General features: G+C 35.3%; 2 protein-coding genes across 2 annotated transcripts; both read left to right on the forward strand.

Moving 5' to 3' along the window:
• The first annotated feature begins 3,842 nt into the window (after window positions 1–3,842).
• On the forward strand, window positions 3,843–6,183 carry LOC139853869 (uncharacterized). The gene is made up of 2 exons (XM_071843211.1): window positions 3,843–4,077; window positions 5,633–6,183. The coding sequence occupies exons 1-2, from the start codon at window positions 3,843–3,845 to the stop codon at window positions 6,181–6,183; spliced, it is 786 nt and encodes a 261-aa protein (XP_071699312.1).
• A 714-nt stretch (window positions 6,184–6,897) lies between these two features.
• LOC139853870 (uncharacterized) lies at window positions 6,898–8,576 on the forward strand. The gene is made up of 2 exons (XM_071843212.1): window positions 6,898–7,445; window positions 8,462–8,576. Exons 1-2 carry the CDS (start codon window positions 6,898–6,900, stop codon window positions 8,574–8,576), a joined length of 663 nt encoding a protein of 220 aa, XP_071699313.1.
• The last annotated feature ends 14,216 nt before the right edge of the window (window positions 8,577–22,792 follow it).

Genomic DNA, 22,792 nt, shown 5'->3' on the forward strand with positions numbered 1-22,792 from the left:
CGTTCGTGAATAATTGGAATAAAAGGGTGACCAAAAGCTTGTGTAAAACTCTTTCCGGAGGTTCAAGACTTATTAAAATTCATTGATTATTAAGTCAGAATTATTAAATCATGTAAGTAGTATAATCAAATAGTCGGAAAAATCTAGATCGTCACACGTGCAGATAAGGTGAGGGCAATTTCGTTCCGTTTATTTAGATCTTCATTATTAAAACCCTCATTATGTATTCTACTCCAACGCTATTACATCAAAACACAACCATTCGTATTCTTTGTTCATCAGTAACAAAAACAACTAAATCATTCGATCCAAAACAACAAGCAACATGGTTCTTGAAAACTTTCATTCAATCAGAAGCGAATATGGCATGAAACAACTAATGAAATTATATGGTGTGTGTATGTATGTATGTATATATATATATATATATATATATATATATATATATATATATAGAGAGAGAGAGAGAGATTTAATCAAGAGAGAATCACTTTTTGGGAGGAAGTGGGGGGAAATAAATTTTTTTCATTTTTTTTTTTTTGAAATTTTTTTCTTCAAACATCAAAATCACATGAAAATATAAACATTTAAACGACACTTTGTGATGAATGTTATTATTTTGGCGGAAAAATGCTCGAAGAAATAATTGAATGTTATTATGTGTAATGCTTTAATTAGAGTTTTTTTAAGGGTTTAGAAATTAGGGTTTATAAATTAGGGTTTAGAAATTAGGGTTTAGATATTAGGGTTTAGAAATTAGAGTTTAGAGTTTTGAAATTAGGGTTTAGGGTTTAAAAATTAGGGTTTAGATTGAATTTTTAACACGAACGGTTTAGAGTTTTGGGTTTTGGGACTAAACCCAAAACACTAAACCCAAAACTCTAAATCGGGTTAAATTTTGAAGAAAAAAACTTCACATAAGAAGAAAAACAAAACGATGAATAAAAACTCTAATTAAAACATTACACATTATGCATGTTATCATTTATTTCTTCGAGTATTTTCTCGTCAAAATAATAACATTCATCACAAAGTGTCATTTCTAAATGTTCATATTTTCATGTGATATTTATGTATGAAAAAATAAACGAAAAAAATAAAAGTTTACTTCCCCTAAAAAAAGTATTTCCTCTTGATTATATATATATATATATATATATATATATATATATATATATATATATATATCCTGTACATACAAAATATTAAAGCTTACATATTGTTAACCACCAGGCCATAATTATAATTGTTTGTTTCCTATTTTATTTGTTAATATGCAGTTGATTTTCCTTTAATGTTTATTTTAAATTTACTTCATGAAGGTGTGTTTACTAAACCACCAGGCATCCAGTATGTGAATGGTATGGAACCGTTATACGATGTGTTGACATTTTTAGCTTCAATGTGAAAAGCCTCGAGGAAGAATTAGAGCACCTACGGTATGATATGGCTAAGAAAATGTACTATTATTTTTTGATTCCTGAAACAAATTTCGACAATGGGTTACATACTTTTGGCAATGATGAAGACATCAATGTATTAAGGAGTTATGTTGCTACTCACAATGAGATTAGAATGTATGTTGAACATAAAGTTGATGTAGTTGCATCAAGTCAGGTTAGTTGTGTGAATGAATTAGCAACACAAAATCAAAGTTTAGTTGATCTTGTAGATGAAGAACATATTATTAAAGGAATGGAAAAAACAAAACAAACACGTAGTATTGTTAATGGTGAAGGAGCTGATAGTGATGATGAGGACTACATAGTTGATGAAGATAATACATTTGAAGAAATTGAAACGGTGAAGGAGCTGATAGTGATGATGAGGACTACATAGTTGATGAAGATAATACATTTGAAGAAATTGAAATAGACATGTTTGACTTTCATTTTTCTGTAGATATGGATGTTGACTTCATGGGTAATGCAAGCAAAAAAGTTCCAGAAATTGTCACAACTGATAAACCAATTGTAGTTTATGGGTTGAACAATGATGATTTTGATAGTGATTAAGAGGCGGGGAAATGCTGATAAGAGAATAAGAAAGAAAAAAAAATACAGGAAGCAAGATTGTTACAAGAAAAAGGTGTTGAAGATGTGAGCAATTCTTATTTTTATGTTGGGCAAGAGTTTGGTACCAGAGATGAGGTTAAAGAGTTAGTGAGAAAGCATGCGGATAAAACTAGAAGAAAACTTGTCTCAAAAATGAGGGAAACAAATTACAAGTGGGATGTGCAGGAGAATGTGATGAAGATGAGGTTGTAGAAAAAGGAGAATGTCCCCAACAAGTGTTTGTAACGAACAACAAAAGCAAGGGTAAATAGGTTGTTGAAAATGATGATAAAAAAAAAGTCATGGAGAAAAAGGAATTTGAAACTTGAGTGTGAATGGAGGCTATATGTTTCAAAGTCTGTTAACAAATAGACTTGGAAGGTTAAAACCTTTAAACCACTACATAAGTGCTATACTTCAAGAATATCAAACAATGTATCTATGAATTCCTTGCAACACGGTTGGTTCACTAGATTCCAACCAACCCAAAAATTCCAACAGCTGCAATCAAAGCACGGTATGAGCAACAGTTTCGGATGGATATATCAAAAACTAAGGCTTACAGGGCTCTAAAAGCTACTAAGAAAGTTGTACAAGGTGATTATGCAAAATAGTGTGTTGAGTTAAGGGATTACTTAGAAGAACATAAAAGAAGTAATCATGGTACTACTGTGAAGGTGTTAAATGAACCATGTGATGAAGATGCACCTATAAGGATTTTCAAAAGATGTTATGTGTGTTTAGGGCCGTTAAAAGAAGTATTCAGAACATTATCTAGAGATTTACTCCGTATTAGGTTTAAATGGGGCATTGATGAAAGAACCAACAACTGGACAAATTTTAATTGATGTTGGAGTGGACTAAAACAATGGTACATACCCTTTGGCATAGTCTATGGTAGAAGGTGAAAACTATAATTCTTGGTGTTGGTTTTTAGAATGTTTGGGTGATAATTTGAATCTAACAAGAATGTCAACTTCAATTTCATAAGTGATAGACAAAAGGTATCAAATTTTATTTTTATTTTGTTATTATTTAGCTATAAGATATTTAAGTAATTAATTGTGTTTCATGTACTTTGCTAGGGACTTATACATGCTGTGAAAAGGATGTTCCCGTGTGTAAAACATAGGTTTTGTTTAAAACATCTTTATGAAAACATGAAATCTAAGTGGATGGGACTTGCATACAAGCAACACTTTTGGAAGTGTGCAACTTCTACAACAGTACCACATGTGAAAAGTATATGCTGGATCTTAAAGGTTTTGATGAAACTGCTTGGAAGTATTTAGCTGATATTCTCCCACATCAATGGTCTAGAAGTCATTTTACCGGTATAACTAACACTCATACTATTTTGTGATCAAGTAATTAAATAGTTGGAAAAACTTAAAAAAAATAAACTATGTTACAGGTAGAGCAGTTTTTGATGTACCGTTAAGCAGCATGCGTGAAGTTTTTAATAGGTGGATAGTTGATGAGAGAGATAAGAGTATTATAACATGTTTTGAGTTCATTAGGGAGTACTTAATGAACAGAATTGATACAGTTAGGAAGAAGATAATGAACTCAGAAGGACTATTAACTCCTAAAGCAACAAAAGTGTTTGAAAGGATAAAAAAATGAAGCAAGCAAGTATGATGTGATATATAATGGTAGTAGGATGTTCAGGTTAATGGACCACATAATGATCAAATGGTGGTTAACATGGGTCAACAGACATGTGCTTGTAGAAAATGAGAACTAACTGGTATGCCTTGTAAACATGCTATTGCTTGTATTTTAAATATGAGGGCAAATGATCCTAAACTTCCAAGACAAGAGGGTAAGTATAGCGTGACAATACCAATACTTCCACCTTTAAAAATAGCTACTGCTGGAAGACCTAAGAAGAATATAAGGAAGGGAATTCATGAGAATGATGACATAGTTTCTGGTGGTAAGTTGTCACAGAAATGTCAGGTGATTCAGTGTGGTATTTGTAAAGGTTTTGGACATAACAGGAGGAGTTGCAGTATGAGAGGTGTGCAATCTGATGAAGCTAGTGGATCAAAGAGGAAATTAATAGAAAAGTAATTTGAAGAATATGTTAGTACCCCATTATGGTGAATTTTTTTCGGCTTCTGTGTTTTGACTTTTGATTTAGGTGGAAAATGTAATTTGATTAGGGTCTACTATAATGAACCTATGAATTTCGGTGATTTTGTTTACTAAACTATTTGCCATTTGGTCATTACCCTAATCAAGGTAATTTGAAAGGGAGTGAGGTTTTACTTGACCGTACCCTTGGATCGGTTTCAAGGTATCCTTCCGGGCAGCGATGTGGGCGAGGTTATTATCGCTGCAACGGCATAGTCGAAACAGGAGACGATCGCAATGGATGGTTTAGTCCCCTCGGGTGATCTCAATCGCTGTCAAAAAAAATAATAATAATAGTTTATCGAACAATTTTAAGTCAATTATCAATATTTTAAAAAGTGGCTCAATTAAAATATATCAACACTTCAAACATCATATATACATAGTAAGTTTAATTAGCGATTTTAGGCATTCACAAAGAAAACTAATCAGAAAAAATACTATTATAGTAAGATTTTTTTTTTATTTATCAAAGAAGTATAGTATCAATAACACAAGTTAATTACAGCTACCAATATTCACGCTTATCTACTTGTAGAGGCGAAGGCACATGTATGGTAGGGTGGGCCTGTGGCCCCACTCAAAAATCCATAACTTCCACTTAGTATAGCTCAATTTATATGTATTGTATGAGTTTTTTATTTAAGTGACCCCATTAAAAATTTAAGTTACCCCAATGACCCAACAAGATAAATGAAAATGCCCATAATATTTTATATTTTATTAAGTTTATAAGTTAAACATTAAAAGAGGCTCATGTGCCCCAATTGTGTAGATTTTTATACTACGTATTTGATATTCTTTCAAGTTGCAGACACCCATTTTTATACTTTTAACTTCAAGAATCTAGAATCACATGAGTTACTAGTATCCAATATCTTTTTACTCAACAATTACTCACGATTTTAAGATTGTATTTTTCAGTTACCTCACTTTCTGGTAGTTTTCTTTTCTATATTCCATTTATTTATTTATTTTTAACTATTTAATTAGTTAGGGTTTATTAGTTTTTAGAGTCTATGCTTAATTTAATTCAAATGCCTAAATTTATATCATGTGTAGTTTTTATTATTTATGCTTTATAGTTAACATCGATTAATAATAATATATAGATTCAAGGAACACTTGAAGGATTTGTACTAAAAAGAAAAGTATTATTTGATGGAGAAGGAGCTTCAAATGCAAATACTTCTAATAAAGTTCCAAATTCTAGCTCTACCCCTTCAATGCCAAAGAAAATTGATATAAACAATCTTTCTTGGGATCCTGCAGATAGAAAAACATTTTAGACTACGACCCTAATCAAAGAGAAGAAATAAGGAGGATTTATTTGCAAAGAGGGCCTACTCAACCACGTGGTCATTCGTTTCCGGTGAGAAAAATAGCCTCCAAAGATAGATGTTTTGTCATTACTTGGTTTGATGAATATCGTTGGTTAGAGTATAGTGTAAAGGCGGACAAAGCATATTGTTTGTGGTGTTACTTATTTAGAGATCAAGTTGGAAAACAACGTGAGAGTCATGCATTTGTGACAGATGGATTTTGTAATTGGAACAAAAAAGAAAGATTTGTTGTTCATGGGGGTGATATTAATAGCTTCCACAATAGAGCACATAAAAAATGTGAAGCTCTCATGAAGACAACGCAATTAATAGATGTTGCTTTTCAGAGGCAGTCGGATATTGAGAATAAAGAGTATCGAATTCGATTACAAGGCTCAATTGATGCTATCAGATATATATTGCATAACGCATTACCATTTCGTGGTCATAACGAGAGTGAAGACTCTATATATAGAGGTATTTTCTTAGAAACATTGAAGTTAATTTCATGTCAAAATGAGAATGCAAGAAAGGCAATGTTAAAAGCTCCGAAGAATTGTAAACCAACTTCACCTGATATTCAGAAAGATATTGTTGATTGTTTCGCCAAAGAAATACTCAAATCTGTATTTGAAGAGATTGGTAACGACGTGTTTAGCTTGAATTAACTTCTATTATGAGGTTGAAACAGGTAAGACGTTGAAGTGATTTGATTTTTCTATTATTAAAATTTATATTTATATCATTGTCTCTCATAAATTTATAACTAAATAGGTAAGAGGTCAAGGCTACGATGGAGCAAGCAATATGCGTGGAGAGTTTAATGGTTTGAAAGCATTGATCTTACGAGATAATAGCTCGGCTTATTATACACATTGTTTTGCTCATCAACTCCAGTTAGTAGTTGTGGGGGTAGCGAAACATCATGATGGGGTTGGAGATTTCTTTGATAAATTAGCATTGGTGGTAACTGTGGTTTTTGGTTCGTGTAAAAGAAAAGATATGATTCGAGAGTTTCAGAAAGAAAGGCTAGAGGAAGAAATTGCTAATGGTGAGGTTGAAACAGGAACGTGAAAAAATCAAGAACTTTCTCTTGTAAGAGAAGGAGACACAAGATGGGGTTCTCATCACAATACAATGTAAGTTTGAAATCTTTATTTCCAGAAGTTGTCAAAGTTCTTCAATTTGTTAAAAATGAAGGTGACAATGCTTTAAGTCGGCGACAAGCGTCCGGTATTCTTACATATTTTGACACCTTTGATTTTGTCTTCTATTTGCATTTGATGTTACACATTTTGGGGCTCACAAATGTATTGTCACGAGCTCTTCAGAGAAAGGATTAAAATATCCTAGAAGCAGTTTCGTTGGTGCAAGGAACGAAAATGTCATTGCAAAGATTTAGAGAGAACGGGTTTGATGAATTATTGGAGGATGTAAATTCATTTTGTCAAAAGTACGATCTTGAAAGGTTGAACATGGATGAATTATACGTGGTTTCAAGAAATAGAAAGAAAGATTTTACCAATCAACATTATTTCAAGGTTGACATTTTTATCGCGGTTTTGGATATGATAATTCGAGAGCTTAATGATCGATTTAGTGACGTAAGTACTGAATTGCTTAATAATATGACGGCTTTAAGCCCGCGTAATTCATATTGTATGTTTGATGCATTTAAGTTAATGAAGTTGAGTGAGATGTATCCTATGGATTTTAATGAAAGGGACAGAGATCTTCTTAAGTGTGAAGTTAACATCTATTACGAGGTTGTACGTCAAGATGACAAGTTTTCTAACTTAAAAGGGATTGCCAACCTTGCTAAATTAATGGTTGAAACTGAAAAGCATTTTTCGTATCGTTATGTCTATCGGTTACTAAAACTTGCATTGGTTTTACCTGTTGCAAACGCAACGGCCAACGCTCGAGAGATGTTTTTCGACAATGAAACTTGTAAAATCATATTTGCGTAGTCGAATGAACGATGAATTTCTGAACGGTTGTCTTCTTGGTGTCATAGAAAGAGAAACTCTTGCTAGAATTACCGATGAAGCAATTTTGGATCGTTTCCAACGAATGAAATATCGTAGGGAAATTTTGTATTAGGAGGTAACTTGGTTATTCTTATGTTTACTTAAATCATAGTTTGTAAATTTATATGCTACACGCGATATATTATAGTATTTTTTTGGTGACCTCATCGATTCAAAATTCTGGCTTCGCCTCTGTCTACTTGTTTCTACTTTACGGTGAACAGCCTGCACAGTAGTTAGACACTTCTATTACACTTCCATATGTATAATCTTATAGCCTGCTTGCTGTTGGTGTGTACATTTTTATTTTAGTTACTTAATGGTAACGAACACTCTATCCTTTATAAAAAAGGATGATGTGTGCATATGATTACCGAATCTGATGTAACATTGTATTCATATTCTTTAAGTTGTTCATTTATATTAATTACCCATTAATAAGTTAATTTATAGAAGAGATTATTAGTTTCTTAATTCGTTTTACTTTAAATTTCTGTTAAATTGCATTAAACTAACATCGAACCAACATGACACAGATGACAAAGGCATCCCAACTCCATTTGGCATAACAAATTTTGTATCACATTTTGCAGGTTTAAAGCAACCGGAAGCAACTACTCACACATGATAACAACTTTCGGAATGTCATGTAATAGCTGATAACTTTAATGGTTATCAATTCCTTAGGAGGCAACATCTTAGAATATGTAAACATTATTGGTACGTAACACGGAATCATGTCAACTGCAATCCCAATATATATTAGGTTGGCCGCCGCAACGCGCGGATGGCCTCATGCTTGTTTTTCATAATCTTAGAGGCCCTGCACCGCTGCATTCAATTGCTCTGTCATAAAGAAAGGGAAGGAAATCTTTTTTTGATCAATCGCCTGAACCTGCCTTTCTTTCTTTGCCAGGAGGGGTGGGCCAATCACGGGCGGTCTGGTGTCCGAGCCGATTGGTCAGACGACGACTACTTCACTTATTAGATTAGTATTAGCCGTCTGCCCGGAATGGAATGGGATGGAATAGAAAAAACGGGAAGCGCTATCGGGTCGGTTTGTTTGGGAGGGATAAGCTTGTGAAGAAGGAAGCTTATCGGCGCATACGTGGGAAGGGGGCCTTACTACTTCATCATTCGGGGGGGGGGGGGGGGGGGGACTAGCCTCATTACTTCCCACTGGGCGAGAGGTACACCTAACCCACCTACCCACTCATCAATCACGGTGTTCAGCTGACTTGCACTGATAGACCCCTATTGTATTGGAATTAGGCGCCCATCTTTTGACTATTGTCAACTAATCTCTTCAATGTTAGATTCTACTCTATGTTAGAACATTTCTGTGATTGCTATTCTGATCTAAGTGGTCTTATTCTGTGTTCCGTGCTAGGAAGCATTACTCCTCTTTTCATTTCAAATTCAAGAATACGACCGATACGATTGATTGGTCTGTGCGCCTCTCTTATTACTTTTTTGTATTCCCCTGTTCTTCGGATGTGCGTCTTATCTGAAGGGAACACGCTTTTTTGACAGCGGGGTGGTACGATTGTCGGGCCCTCTCCTCGTTCCGCCCGCTGGCCTATTGGGATAGCAGCCTTCGGGCTTTGCCTGCCCTTTCTAATAAAGAATTATGGCTCGGCCCGGGAAAGCGCTGGCAACAACAGAAAGGAAGGGGTCCATGTAGCTGCTGTGCCCGCCCCCCTCTTAGTCAATGGGGCAGCAGGTTCGGCATCTACTACAAAATAGAGAATCCACTTCAGATAACCACGCCTCTTGTAACGACCCGTCAAAATCGCTATTGACGCGGCATGTTAATCATTGATTCCACAGTGAGGTTTTGACCTCTATATGATACGTTTTGATAAAATATTGCATTCATTAAAATAAGTGACTTTCTAAACATAGAAAGTTATAAACATGTGGGTGAGTGCTTAGGTATAAGCAAATCCCCAAAATACATAAGTTTTTATCATACAGTTTGACATCACAGTCAAATTATTTATTACACAACGCAGTTTTATTTTGAATGCAATAAATTTTATACAAAACATGAGAGACTCCATGCAGGCAACAAGCACATCACAGCGGAAGCAGTCTAAGGACCTGAGAATAAAACATGCTAAAAAAAGTCAACACGAATGTTGGTGAGTTATAGGTTTAATTGCTCGAGTCATAAATATATAAAGATAGACCACAAGATTTCATCAAAAGTTTATCAATAGATTCTACGTAACAGAGCACCCTGGTAACTAAACTTAACGCTATAAAGATAATTACCCCATTCGTTTTAATACACGCAAACCAATGTGTCATAAACTCAAATAACATACGTCCGTTAAAAGGCTAGCGCTCTAGCTCGGACGGGGATGTCAAGCCCTATGGATTCATATACAATTATTCGCACCCACCAGTCCATAAGTTACCAAAGCTAAGGGATTTTCGGTTTAACTCAGTGTAGAATTTAGTATGTACTTGTGTCTTATTGTGTTTAAAATAAATTGCATATATTCTCAGCCCAAAAATATTTAAAGTATTTAAAAAGGGATCTATAACTCAGTTCAATATTGAGACTCAATATTGTAGGCAAATTGCGTAGACGTAATGATGGTAGACGACTGTATGGTTGGCCTTGGATTCAAGAACAATACCCCGAACAATACTCAATATTTCCTTAGCTTAAAGCGGTTTGAAACCCGAATTAAAAACACTCACGTATATACCTTATTATTATTAAACTTAAATTATAAATTATAATTTATAAATATAATTGATCGATTACAGAGAAGAATGATTATGAATATGTTCGTCGAGCAAACTGGTGTATTTATAATACTTTTCCATTTACTGTAGCAAATAGTGTTTTACTGTAGCAAGGTCATTTTTACTGTAGTAAATAGTGTTTTACTATAGGAAATTCGTTTTTACTTGTACATATATATATATATATATATATATATATATATACATACATATAATTGTTCATGAATCGTCGAGACTAGTCAAAGGTAATTGAATATATGAAACAGTTCTAAAATTTTGTGACTCAATCTAACAGACTTTGTTTAACGTGTCAAAATAATAAATCGTATAGAGAATTGGTTTAAATAAGTCAAAAATTTTCGGGTCATCACAGTACCTCCCCGTTAAAGAAAATTTCGTCCCGAAATTTTGAGTAGTACCTGTTTCATGAGCGATATCAGTGAACAAATGTGGATACTTTTGCTTCATTTGATCTTCACGTTCCCAACTAAACTCGGGTCCTCGTCTTGCGTTCCAATGAACTCTAACTATCGGTATTTTGCTTTGTTTTAATTATTTGACCTCACGGTCCATGATTTCAACAGGTTCTTCGACAAAATGGAGTTTATCATTGATTCGTATTTCGTCAAGAGGAATTACGACATCCTCTTCAGCAAAACATTTCTTCAAATTTGACACGTGAAATGTGTCGTGAACACTACTAAATTCTTGCGGTAGCTTTAATCGATAAGCAACTGCTCCAATTCTTTCAGTGATTTCAAAGGGTCCTACGTACCTAGGACTTAGCTTTCCTCGTTTACCGAATCGTACAATGCCTTTCCAGGGTGACACTTTCAACATGACTTTGTCGCCCACTTGAAATTCTAGCGGTTTTCTTCTTACATCAGTATAACTCTTTTGGCGACTCATGGCCGTTTTCAATCGATGTTGTATTTGAATGATCTTTTCGGTGGTTTCATGAATAATTTCTGGTCCAGTAAGTTGTCTTTCTCCTACTTCACTCCAACAGATAGGAGATCTGCACTTTCTACCATAAAGTGCTTCAAATGGCGCTGCGTTGATGCTCGTATGATAGCTGTTATTGTATGAAAATTCTGCCAACGGTAAGTGTCGATCCCAATTGGTTCCAAAGTCAATCACGCATGCCCGTAACATGTCTTCCAATGTTTATATTGTTCTTTCACTTTGACCATCTGTCTGTGGGTGATAAGCGGTGCTCATATCTAATCGAGTTCCCAATGGTTTTTGTAATGACTGCCAAAAACGTGATGTGAATCGGGTGTCGCGATCAGATATGATAGAGATGGGGACACCATGCCTGGAAACTACTTCCTTCAAATATATGCGTGCTAATTTCTCCATACTGTCTGTCTCCTTTATTGATAGAAAGTGAGCTGATTTAGTTAGACGATCAACTATCACCCAAATAGTATCATGACTACTTGCAGTCCTTGGCAGTTTCGTAATGAAATCCATAGTTATTCTTTCCCATTTCCACTGAGGAATTTCCGGTTGCTGCAGTAACCCTGAAGGCTTTTGGTGTTCAGCTTTGACCTTGGCACATGTCAAACATTTGCTTACATAAGCAGCAATTTCTGTCTTCATATTAGGCCACCAATAGAACTTCTTAAGATCGTGGTACATTTTTCCGTTTCCTGGGTGAATTGAGTACCTCGTTTTGTGTGCTTCATCCAGTACTAGTTGCCTTAGATTACCATGTTTTGGTACCCATATCCTACCAGCAAAATACAGGGTTCCATTGGCTTTTACTTCAAGCTGTTTTTCTAATCATTTGCTCATTTCGCCTTTTTCATTTTCTTCTTTTAAAGCTTCTAACTGTGCTGCTTGAATTTGCTTTGTGAGATCGGTACGAATTGTAATGTTCAAAGCTCGGACCCTAAGAGGTTTTACTCTTTCTTTCTGACTTAGGGTATCAGCTACAACATTAGCCTTTCTGGGGTGGTAACGGATTTCACAATCGTAATCGTTTAACAACTCTACCCAATGACGTTGTCTCATATTGAGTTGTTTTTGATCAAAAATATGCTGAAGACTCTTATGGTCGGTGTACACTGTACACTTGGTGCCATATATATAGTGTCTCCATATTTTGAGTGCAAAAACTACTGCTCCAAGTTCCAAATCGTGCGTCGTATAGTTCCTTTCGTGAATTTTTAGTTGTCGTGAGGCGTATACGATAACTTTTGTGCGTTGCATTAATACACATCCTAAACCTTGGCGCGAAGCGTCACAATAGATCACGAAATCATCATTTCCTTCCGGTAATGACAAAATGGGTGCAGACGTTAACTTCTTCATTAATAACTGGAATGAGGATTCCTGTTCCGTGGACCAATCATACTTCTTTCCCTTTTGAGTCAATGCAGTTAAGGGTTTGGCGATTTTAGAAAAATCTTGAATGAATCTTCGGTAGTAACCAGCAAGACCTATGAATTGGCGGATTTGTGTTGGAGTCTTCGGTGTTTCCCATTTACTAATGGCTTCGATCTTAGCAGGGTCAACTTTAATTCCATGTTTACTGACAACATGGCCCAAAAACTGTACTTCTTGTAACCAGAAATCACACTTCAAAAATTTTGTGTACAGTTCTTCTTTCTTGAGTACCTCCAGTACCAGTCTTAAGTGTCGCTCATGTTCTTCCTTGTTCTTCGAGTAAATCAATATGTCATCGATAAAAACAATGACAAATTTGTCTAAATACGATCTGCAGATACGATTCATTAGATCCATGAATACTGCTGGAGCATTAGTCAATCCAAAAGGCATGACTAAAAACTCATAGTGACCGTAATGGGTTCTGAACGCGGTTTTAGGAACATCTTCTTCCTTCACTCTCAGCTGATGATATCCGGAGCGTAAATCAATCTTGGAATAAACACTGAATCCTTGCAATTGATCAAACAAATCATCAATCCTCGGTAATGGGTACCGATTCTTGATCGTTAATTTGTTTAATTCTCGGTAATCTATGTACATTCTCATAGATCCATCCTTCTTCTTGACGAACAGAATAGGAGCACCCCAAGGTGAAAAACTGGGATGAATAAATCCACGGTTCGATAATTCTTGCAACTGGTTTTGTAGTTCTTGCATTTCTGAAGGTGCAAGTCTATATGGAGATCAAGCTACAGGTGCAGCTCCTGGTACGAGATCAATCTGGAATTCTACACATCTGTGTGGAGGTAGCCCCGGTAATTCTTCTGGAAATACTCCGGAATATTCTCTTACAACCGGCATGTCATCAATGCTTCTTTCTTCAATATCGATCTTCTTTACGTGTGCCAGAATAGCATAACAACCTTTTCTTATAAGTTTCTGAGCCTTCATACAGCTGATACGGTTCAGCTTCGAGTTGCTCTTCTCCCCATAAATCATTAATGACGTTTCATCCTTTCCAGGGATGCGGATTGATTTCTCAGCGCAAACAACTTCCGCTCTTGTTTTGGACATCCAGTCCATGCCAACGATTACGTCAAAACTTCCTAATTCTACGGGTATCAAATCGATTTTGAAGGTTTCACCAGCGAGATTTATTTCGCAACCATGGCAAATTTTATCGGCTTTTATCAGTTTACCATTAGCTAATTCAATAGTATATTTATCGTTTAGAGGCAATGATGCACATTTTAGTTTAGAACTAAAGTCTTTACACATATAACTTCTATCAGCACCCGTATCAAACATAATAGAAGCTAGTTAATTATTAACGATAAACGTACCCGTGACAAGATTAGGATTCTCACGTGCTTCACTGGCACCAACATTAAATGCCCTCCCACGTGCGGGTTCTTTGTTCTTCTCCTTATCAGGGCATTGATTTATAAAGTGACCAGACTTCCCGCATCCAAAACATTTCTTGACATCGGTCGGTTTTGTCTTTACTTCAGAAACGGTGGCATAACAATCTTTCGACACATGTCCTTTCTTGTTGCACTTATCACAGACCACTTGGCAATAACCTGCATGATGTGTGTAACATCTTTTGCAAAACAGATGGGGTCCCTTATAGTTTGGACTAGCAGTTGCCCCATCTTGTTTACCTTTAAAAGTTTCTTGTTTCTTCAGTTGAGTACTTTTGCCCTTATAGTCTTCCCATTTCCTCTTTCCTTCAGTTGTCTTGACTTCGGTAATTGGTGCCTTAATCGAACTCTCTGTGATCTGGTCCATGAGTTGGTGTGCTATTGTCATGGCTTCCTGCATCGTATTCGGTTTGGATGATGTAACATTTCCTTTGATATTGATCGATAAACCGTCAATATACATTTCTATCTTTCGTTTCTCGTTTGGTACCAATTCGGGACACAACAAGGCTAGTTCCATGAAACGCTTTTCATAGTTATTGAGATTCGTGCCGAAAACCTTCAGATTACGTAACTCAAATTCCATTTTTCTGATCTCGTTTCGAGGACAGTACTCCTCGATTAGCATCTTTTTCAGTTCTTCCCAAGAGATATCATATGCCGTATCTACTCCTTCTGCTTTAGCATAATTGTTCCACCAAGTAAGTGCACCATCTTGCAACGTGCACGAAGCATACTTTGACTTGTCTCCGTTCGCACAATTACTGATTTTGAAAACGGACTCCATCTTTTCAAACCATCGGGTTAGACCAACTGGTCCCTCGGTTCCACTAAAAGTCTGTGGTTTGCATCCTTGAAAAGTTTTGTATGAGCATCCGTTTCGTGAGTTTGTGTTCACAGCTGCTGCTTTGGCTGCTGCTTCGGCTGCTGTTTTTGCTACCTCGGCTGCAGCAATTCTTTCATTCACACGTTTCTCGACTAGTTCCTCAAACTCAGCATCCGACATTTGAGACATGTTTCTTCAATAAACACAACAGAGATAATTTAATCATATAGAATATTATAGGTAAAATGAGTTGTCAATAGTTAATCGTAGCATATTAATAATATGAACCAATTATTATAAAAGTATTTTCTTCTTATTAGCATTTTATAATTATTTATATGGTATTAACTACCCGTTAAAGTTCATACTTAATAGCTTAGTACAACAATTAACTACTACAATATAAATAATATTCTATTATGAAAAATTATAGCGAGTTACTACGTTATTATTTAGTAATAATAATATTAAGTATTAATAATACAAATAATCATTCCATGCTTCTATTATTAATAAACCAAAATAATACAATACCATACAATACTGATATTTTACATAAGCTTATTTTACATAACAAGATAGAGTAGCACACATAAGCAATAGAATAGCGCATGGAAGATTTATGGTTGCGAGGTCGTTTATTCAGAACTATCAGAAACTTCTTCCCATTTGGTTCTCTCTGCCAATTGTTTGTGTGCACATGGTCCGACAGACATTCTGGCAGTGTATTTAAGTTTTGGTTGGGGTTTTGAGGTACCTGTTGCCTCAGTGGGTTTAATACAATAAGGGTGGTTACGGATCGAATGGTCCTGTTCCTTTTTAATAATTAAGGACTTTTTATTATTGTGGTTGTTTTTATTATCTATAGCAAGTTGGAATTTCTCCTTAGTGACTTCTTTTATTTCATTAGCGAAATCCTCTTCCTCACTGATCTCGTCTGATGACGAACTGTCTGAGTCATGTGTAGGAGAATATGATGACGAATTGTCTGAATCATGTGTACGAGAATACGTACCGGTGGTCATGAACCGAAATCTGCCAGGCGTAATCTGCACAACCCGCCTGTCGGCGGTGTATCTGGCCCAATGTCCATGTTCGTTTAGAAATGGACGATCCTCGTTTACTCCAGGGATCATGGGTCCATGCCAACGATACTGTGGCTCCGAAAAACTAAAGCTCGTGGAGCTGGGACCTTCTCTAGGTTAACCTGAAATTGAGATTCCCCAGCTAACACAATTTCTTCTTTAATAGGTATTGGAACGCTCTTTTCAGTTGTGGATAGAATAGATTCAGTGTCTGATTCCGAGTCGTACAAAATGATAGGATTAGAAGAAGTCATCTATCACATAATTGAAGCAACAATTACGTTAGTATATAAATATATCACATATAATGTTTTTGACAAAATGATAAGCAAAAATCGGTAAAAACAGATATGATCATAGTCCAGACTCACTAATGCATACTAACAATTACCAGTTAAATACATTAATGCAAATTCTGGTTCCCTATAACCTCAAGCTCGGATACCAACTGTAACGACCCGTCAAAATCGCTATTGACGAGGCACGTTAATCATTGATTCCACAGTGAGGTTTTGACCTCTACATGATACGTTTTGATAAAATATTGCATTCATTAAAATAAGTGACTTTCTAAACATAGAAAGTTATAAACATGTGGGTGAGTGCTTAGGTATAAGCAAATCCCCAAAATACATAAGTTTTTATCATACAGTTTGACATCACAGTTAAATTATTTATTACACAACGCAGTTTTATTTTGAATGCAATAAACTTTATACAAAGCATGAGAGACTCCATGCAGGCAACAAGCACATCACAGCGGAAGCAGTCTAAGGACCTGAGAATAAAACATGATAAAAAAAGTCAACACGAATGTTGGTGAGTTATAGGTTTAATTGCTCGAGTCATAAATATATAAAGATAGACCACAAGATTTCATCAAAAGTTTATCAATAGATTCTACGTAACAGAGCACCCTGGTAACTAAACTTAACGCTATAAAGATAATTACCCCATTCGTTTTAATACACGCAAACCAACGTGTCATAAACTCAAATAACATACGTCCGTTAAAAGGCTAGCGCTCTAGCTCGGACGGGGATGTCAAGCCCTATGGATCCATATACAATTATTCGCGCCCACCAGTCCATATCCTATGTACTGGCAGCTACTAGTTACCAAAGCTAAGGGATTTTCGGTTTAACTCAGTGTAGAATTTAGTATGTACTTGTGTCTTATTGCGTTTAAAATAAATTGCATGTATTCTCAGCCCAAAAATATTTAAAGTATTTAAAAAGGGATATATAACTCACAGTTCAATATTGAGACTCAATATTGTAGGCAAATTTCTTAGACGTAATGATGGTAGACGACTGTATGGTTGGCCTTGGATTCAAGAACAATACCCCGAACAATACCCAATATTTCCTTAGCTTAAAGCGGTTTGAAACCCGAATTAAAAACACCCGCGTATATACCTTATTATTATTAAACTTAAATTATAAATTATAATTTATAAATATAATTGATCGATTACAGAGAAGAATGATTATGAATATGTTCGTCTAGCAAACTGGTGTATTTATAATACTTTTACATTTACTGTAGCAAATAGTGTTTACTGTAGCAAGTCATTTTTACTGTAGCAAATAGTGTTTTACTGTAGGAAAGTCGTTTTTACTTGTACATATATATATATATATATATATATATATATATATATATATATATATATATATATACATACATATAATTATTCATGAATCGTCGAGACTAGTCAAAGGTAATTGAATATATGAAACAGTTCTAAAATTTTGTGACTCAATCTAACAGACTTTGTTTAACGTGTCAAAATAATAAATCGTATAGAGAATTGGTTTAAATAAGTCGAAATTTTTCGGGTCATCACACCTCTGCTAGGCAGCTTCTGGAATGGCCGAGAGCGGACCTTATTGGATATATAATCCAAGTCGAGAGTAGAGTTACGGGAACAGCCGTCTGATGGAAAATGACTTTCACGTTCGGTTCAGAGAGCACTTTTTTCATTGAGAATTCCTCGTTCCCTCTCGATAGACCAGTGGCGTATTCAAAACTTGTGGGGCCCTATCTCTCGAGCCCCGAAGAAAACCCCCCTCCCCTTCGGATTCCATATCTCTTTTGAAAGGGACTCACCCTTTACTTGGGAATAGAGAGGGAAAACATTGCATGTCACAAGAGCGAGGCGAGGTTTGGAACTCTACTGCGAGAGGGACGCCTCGTGAGCCGGGCTTTTAGAGATGAGGCCTTTTGGCGAAGCCAAGTCAATTTCGGGCCACCAAACCCTGCAACTGATGAAAAGGCCCTATGGTATGGAGTAAAGGGAAGCGTGTACGTTGTCACACTCTCTGCCTTCCAAAGGTGCCTAGAGGACGGGCCAGACACGGCAGAGTGACGACCCAGGAGCGGATTCCCCACCGGCGGGGGGGGGGGGGGGGGGGAGGAGGAGGCAGGAGACGGACATCTCAAGGCACATCACGACCTACAGGTAACACTGGCGAGACCTGGGAAGGCAACCCGATTGGGAGTCAGAGGATCCATAGTACATGCAGCCTCCCGGACTTCATATTCATCATTTTTGAAAGCGGGGGGAAGGGATCTTTTTTCTGCAACGGAAAAAAAGGAGCAGATTTGACTCAGCACAACCTAACGATACATCCAATACCAATGATCTGTGCTTAGAATGCCTTGCTAGATCTCTACTCTAGAAAGCTATACAGGCAACAACGAGCGCGGGTTGACCCGGGGCTTACCTTTAATTACTACATATATATAAATGATAAATAATAATGTAACAAGTAAAACATATTAAACAAAGTCCAGATGACAGAGACACTTTGGGTCAATTTCTAATAGTAACACTCAGCGTAGCATTATGTAGATATACATTTAGTTTAATTTTAATATATTATAATATTATAATTATGTTATATAATTATATTCCATGAGTAATTTTAGGTAGTACACAGTATTGAAATGGAAGTTATTATACAGAGTATAAAGTAATAATATGTCTTTTGAATATAGTGAATATACTCTAACAAATGTTTTCCATCCAAATCACCCCAAAATTGGGAGGAGTGTAATCTAAATAAAAATGGCATGTAGACTCCCCTCAAACCCATTCCTTTCTTCCCCATTCATTTCTAAAAAAAAAACTCAAGAATGCATTATTGATCTTCTCTCCCTCCAACTCCTTTCCTTTCCTTCTCAAAAAAAACTCAAGAATAGCTAATAATTTTCAAATACCATTATCTATTAAATAAGTCAACTATTTATGCTTTGGTGTACCATTTGTGTAAGATTAATAACATAACTTATAGCAACATAGATAAAAGATAAGACTTAGTATATAACAACAAAACCCAATAATATAAATTGCACAAAAACAAAACCTATATCTCTAAATGAACTCTTAACAAATATCAAAGAAGATAAATAATTATATATACATCGATAACATTGTAATTGGGTGATATCATAACATATACTCAACGTTCATGAGATGGATGAATGTAAAAAAAACAAGTTATTTTATTTACAGGACGATGATGATGATGACGTATCTATAATCTCTTTTGCAAAATACATGTAATGTGGAAGTGAAGATGGGTATTTATAGGCAACTAGTGAAATGACCCGTGGAAATACGGGTTTGTTTAAACGAAACAGTTTAATGATATGTTTTAGGTATCAAGTGAATGTAAATGTTAAAGTCATTTAGTTTATTGCCCCGTGGAACCACGGATTCTGACTAAGAAACTTGTCATTGATTTTACAAACATAAAGTTCGCTCAAAATTAAATATTTATATTTATATTTTTAATAATAATAATAATTATTATTATTATTATTAATAAGTACCTTTTAAATTTTTTTAGAAAAATAAAATTATAATTTAGTAGAGATTAATATTTCCTTTTATAAAATATTTCGTATTGTTTTTTTAATTAAATTAATATATAATTATGACATTATCATTATGAAAAGTAAAGGATAATTTAACTTAATAATGATGTCATCAATTTAGAGGTTTATTAGATTATATAGATAACATATGAGATTAATTAGCTATTTAATATCAGAAAAATAAAAAGATTATACTACTTAACTACTTTGAAAAAAAGATAAGCCTTAAATTATCATCAGGTTTACCATAATTTTTCTTATAAATTTTTATATAGATATATAAATAGATTTTTACATATATAGATATTTATTTTTTTTAATATTTCTATTTCCTATCATTATTTATTAGCCATATTTACTACCTTGTAACTCAACTTATAGATAGATATACATCAGGAGCGTCTTCGAACATGTGCAAAGTGTGCGGTCGAACAGGGCCCAGAAATTTTAGCGGACCCAAAATTTTGTAATTTTATATAGTTATATACAATTAATACTCGTAATATTTACTGTAAAAAAAATTCGCGAACTGAAAACAAAGGTTTACAGAAGTTTTATCGATAGTTTTTTTAAATATTATTGTATTTTTATATGTATTAAAAATTTTGCTTTGATGATTTCAGAAACCTGTGAAGCAAGTGGTCACCTAGAATTAGTGGGTCGTAAAGCTGATCGAATACCTAGGTTAATCCAAAAAATATATAATGTTTAAGGGCCCTTTTTTATATCTCATATAGGGCCTTCAAAATCAATCAGACGACCCTGATATAGGTAGATAGATATAGATACGTTATATATAGTATATTCAAGTAATATAACACTCTAACCATTAGACCACGTTTTAGTTCTTCGTATTGATGGGTGTCCTCAGGATAGTCATTGGCATGGGTTCACCTAGCTTCCATCCTGACCCCTTTATATTGTACAGCATGGTCGATCTTGTGTTTGTGTATGGCCGTGTGGGTCATCTTTTGGGACCCTTTGAAAGTTTTTTCTAGACTCTAGTGTCAAGTCCTTGATTAGTATCCAAAAGTTTAGAATCCATGGATAGCGATTAGTCTAATGGGAACATAAGTTTTCGAAGACACAAATAAGACAACAATGAAATTTATCATAAGTGAAATTAAAAGATGTTGGGTTTTATATGGGTTTCCAAATATGAGGAATGCTAGCCCAAGCCCAAAGCCCAACAAATTAGGCCCATATGCTTGTTGACTTGGTCAAGCATTTTAGGGCATTAAAACCTCCAAGTGTGCAGCCATTTTTGATCTATCAAGAGAGTTGAGAGATTAAGAAAAAGAGAGAAACCCCAATTCTCGTTTTTGAAGACTGCAGCTCACAAATCGGACGATCCCCGGAGATCCGACCGTTGAATATTCACCATTTTTGGACAGCGTGTTCCTTACATCTAGGCCAAGGTTTTCAACCGTTGAATTCGTCTCAAGTGGTCTCTAACTTGAGTTACAGCCGGTCAAACAGTAGCAGTTTTTTGGGTGACGAATTTCCTCTTTTGTCTTTAGATTTTCATATACTTGTTGATTGTTGTAGTTCAAGAGTATGATGATGTTGTATGCCTCTAGTTGATCTAGAGAAGACCTATTGTATTGCTCTCTTGTTGATGATAGTGGAATTTAAGTGGCTTACGAGTCCTGTGGTTTTTACTCTCGATTTTGAGAGGTTTTCCACGTAAAAAGTCTCGTGTGTATTGTGTGTGCTTATTTATTTCGTATTTGCTGATTTGGGACAGAATTGGGGCTGATTTATGGTGATTGTGGTATACCTTATTTGTTAGTTTCCTCACGAGTTCACACGGGTCGGGAAATGTTTGTCAAACGGATGTTTGTTTCCGTTTTGTAGATTGCCCGTTGTGACTATTTTCCCATCAAATTGGTATCAAGAGCTAGGTTATTTGATTTGACTTGTGTGAAAGATAGAAGCTAATACAAGTAAAATGATTAGTTTAAATGGTTCAAATTATCATGTTTGAAAAGGTAAAATAGAGGATCTTCTTTATGTGAAAGATTATTATTTACCTGTTTTTACTGAGGGTATGCCTGATGGTAAGTCTGAAGCTCAATGGAAAAATTTTCATAGACAGGTATGTGGGTATATTCGGCAGTGGGTTGATGATAATGTTGTGAACCATATTAGCTGGGAGAATGATGCTAAAGCCTTATGGAAAAAGCTTGAGCAGTTATATGAACGAAAGACTGGGAATAACAAGTTGTTCTTAATTAAGCAGATGATGGCTTTAAGTATCATGATGGGACTCCTATTACAGATCACCTAAATGCATATCAGGGTATTATAAATCAGCTTGCAGGTATGGGTATCAAGTTTGAGGATGAGATTCAGGGTCTCTGGTTACTTGGTACATTACCGGACTCTTGGAAGACTTTTAGGACATCTTTGTCCAACTCTGCACCGAATAGTACTATCACCATGGAATTGGCTAAGGGTAGTATTTTGAATGAAGAGGTGAGAAGAAAGTCACAAGGTTCCTCTTCACAGTCAGATATCTTGGTCACAGAAACGCGGGGGAGAAGTCATAGTAGAGGTCGGGGTAAAAGAGGCAATCATTGTAGCAGCTCACGCAAAGGCAAATTTGCTAATGTTGAGTGTTATAATTGTCATGAAAAGGGGCACACAAAGTGGTATTGTCCAAAGTTGAAGAATGAGAAGAAAAAGGCATATGAAAAGAATAAACAAAAGAAAAGTGATGGTGGTGATGATGATAAGGTTGAAGTTAACACTATCACAGATGAGTTCTTTGTTTGTATTGATTATGATATGATCAATCTTACTCATGATGACACGAGTTGAATTGTTGATAGTGGTGCTACATGTCATGTTGCAATTTGTAGAGATCA

Source organism: Rutidosis leptorrhynchoides, chromosome 6, assembly GCF_046630445.1.
Source record: "Rutidosis leptorrhynchoides isolate AG116_Rl617_1_P2 chromosome 6, CSIRO_AGI_Rlap_v1, whole genome shotgun sequence".
Classification (NCBI taxonomy): Eukaryota; Viridiplantae; Streptophyta; class Magnoliopsida; order Asterales; family Asteraceae; genus Rutidosis; species Rutidosis leptorrhynchoides.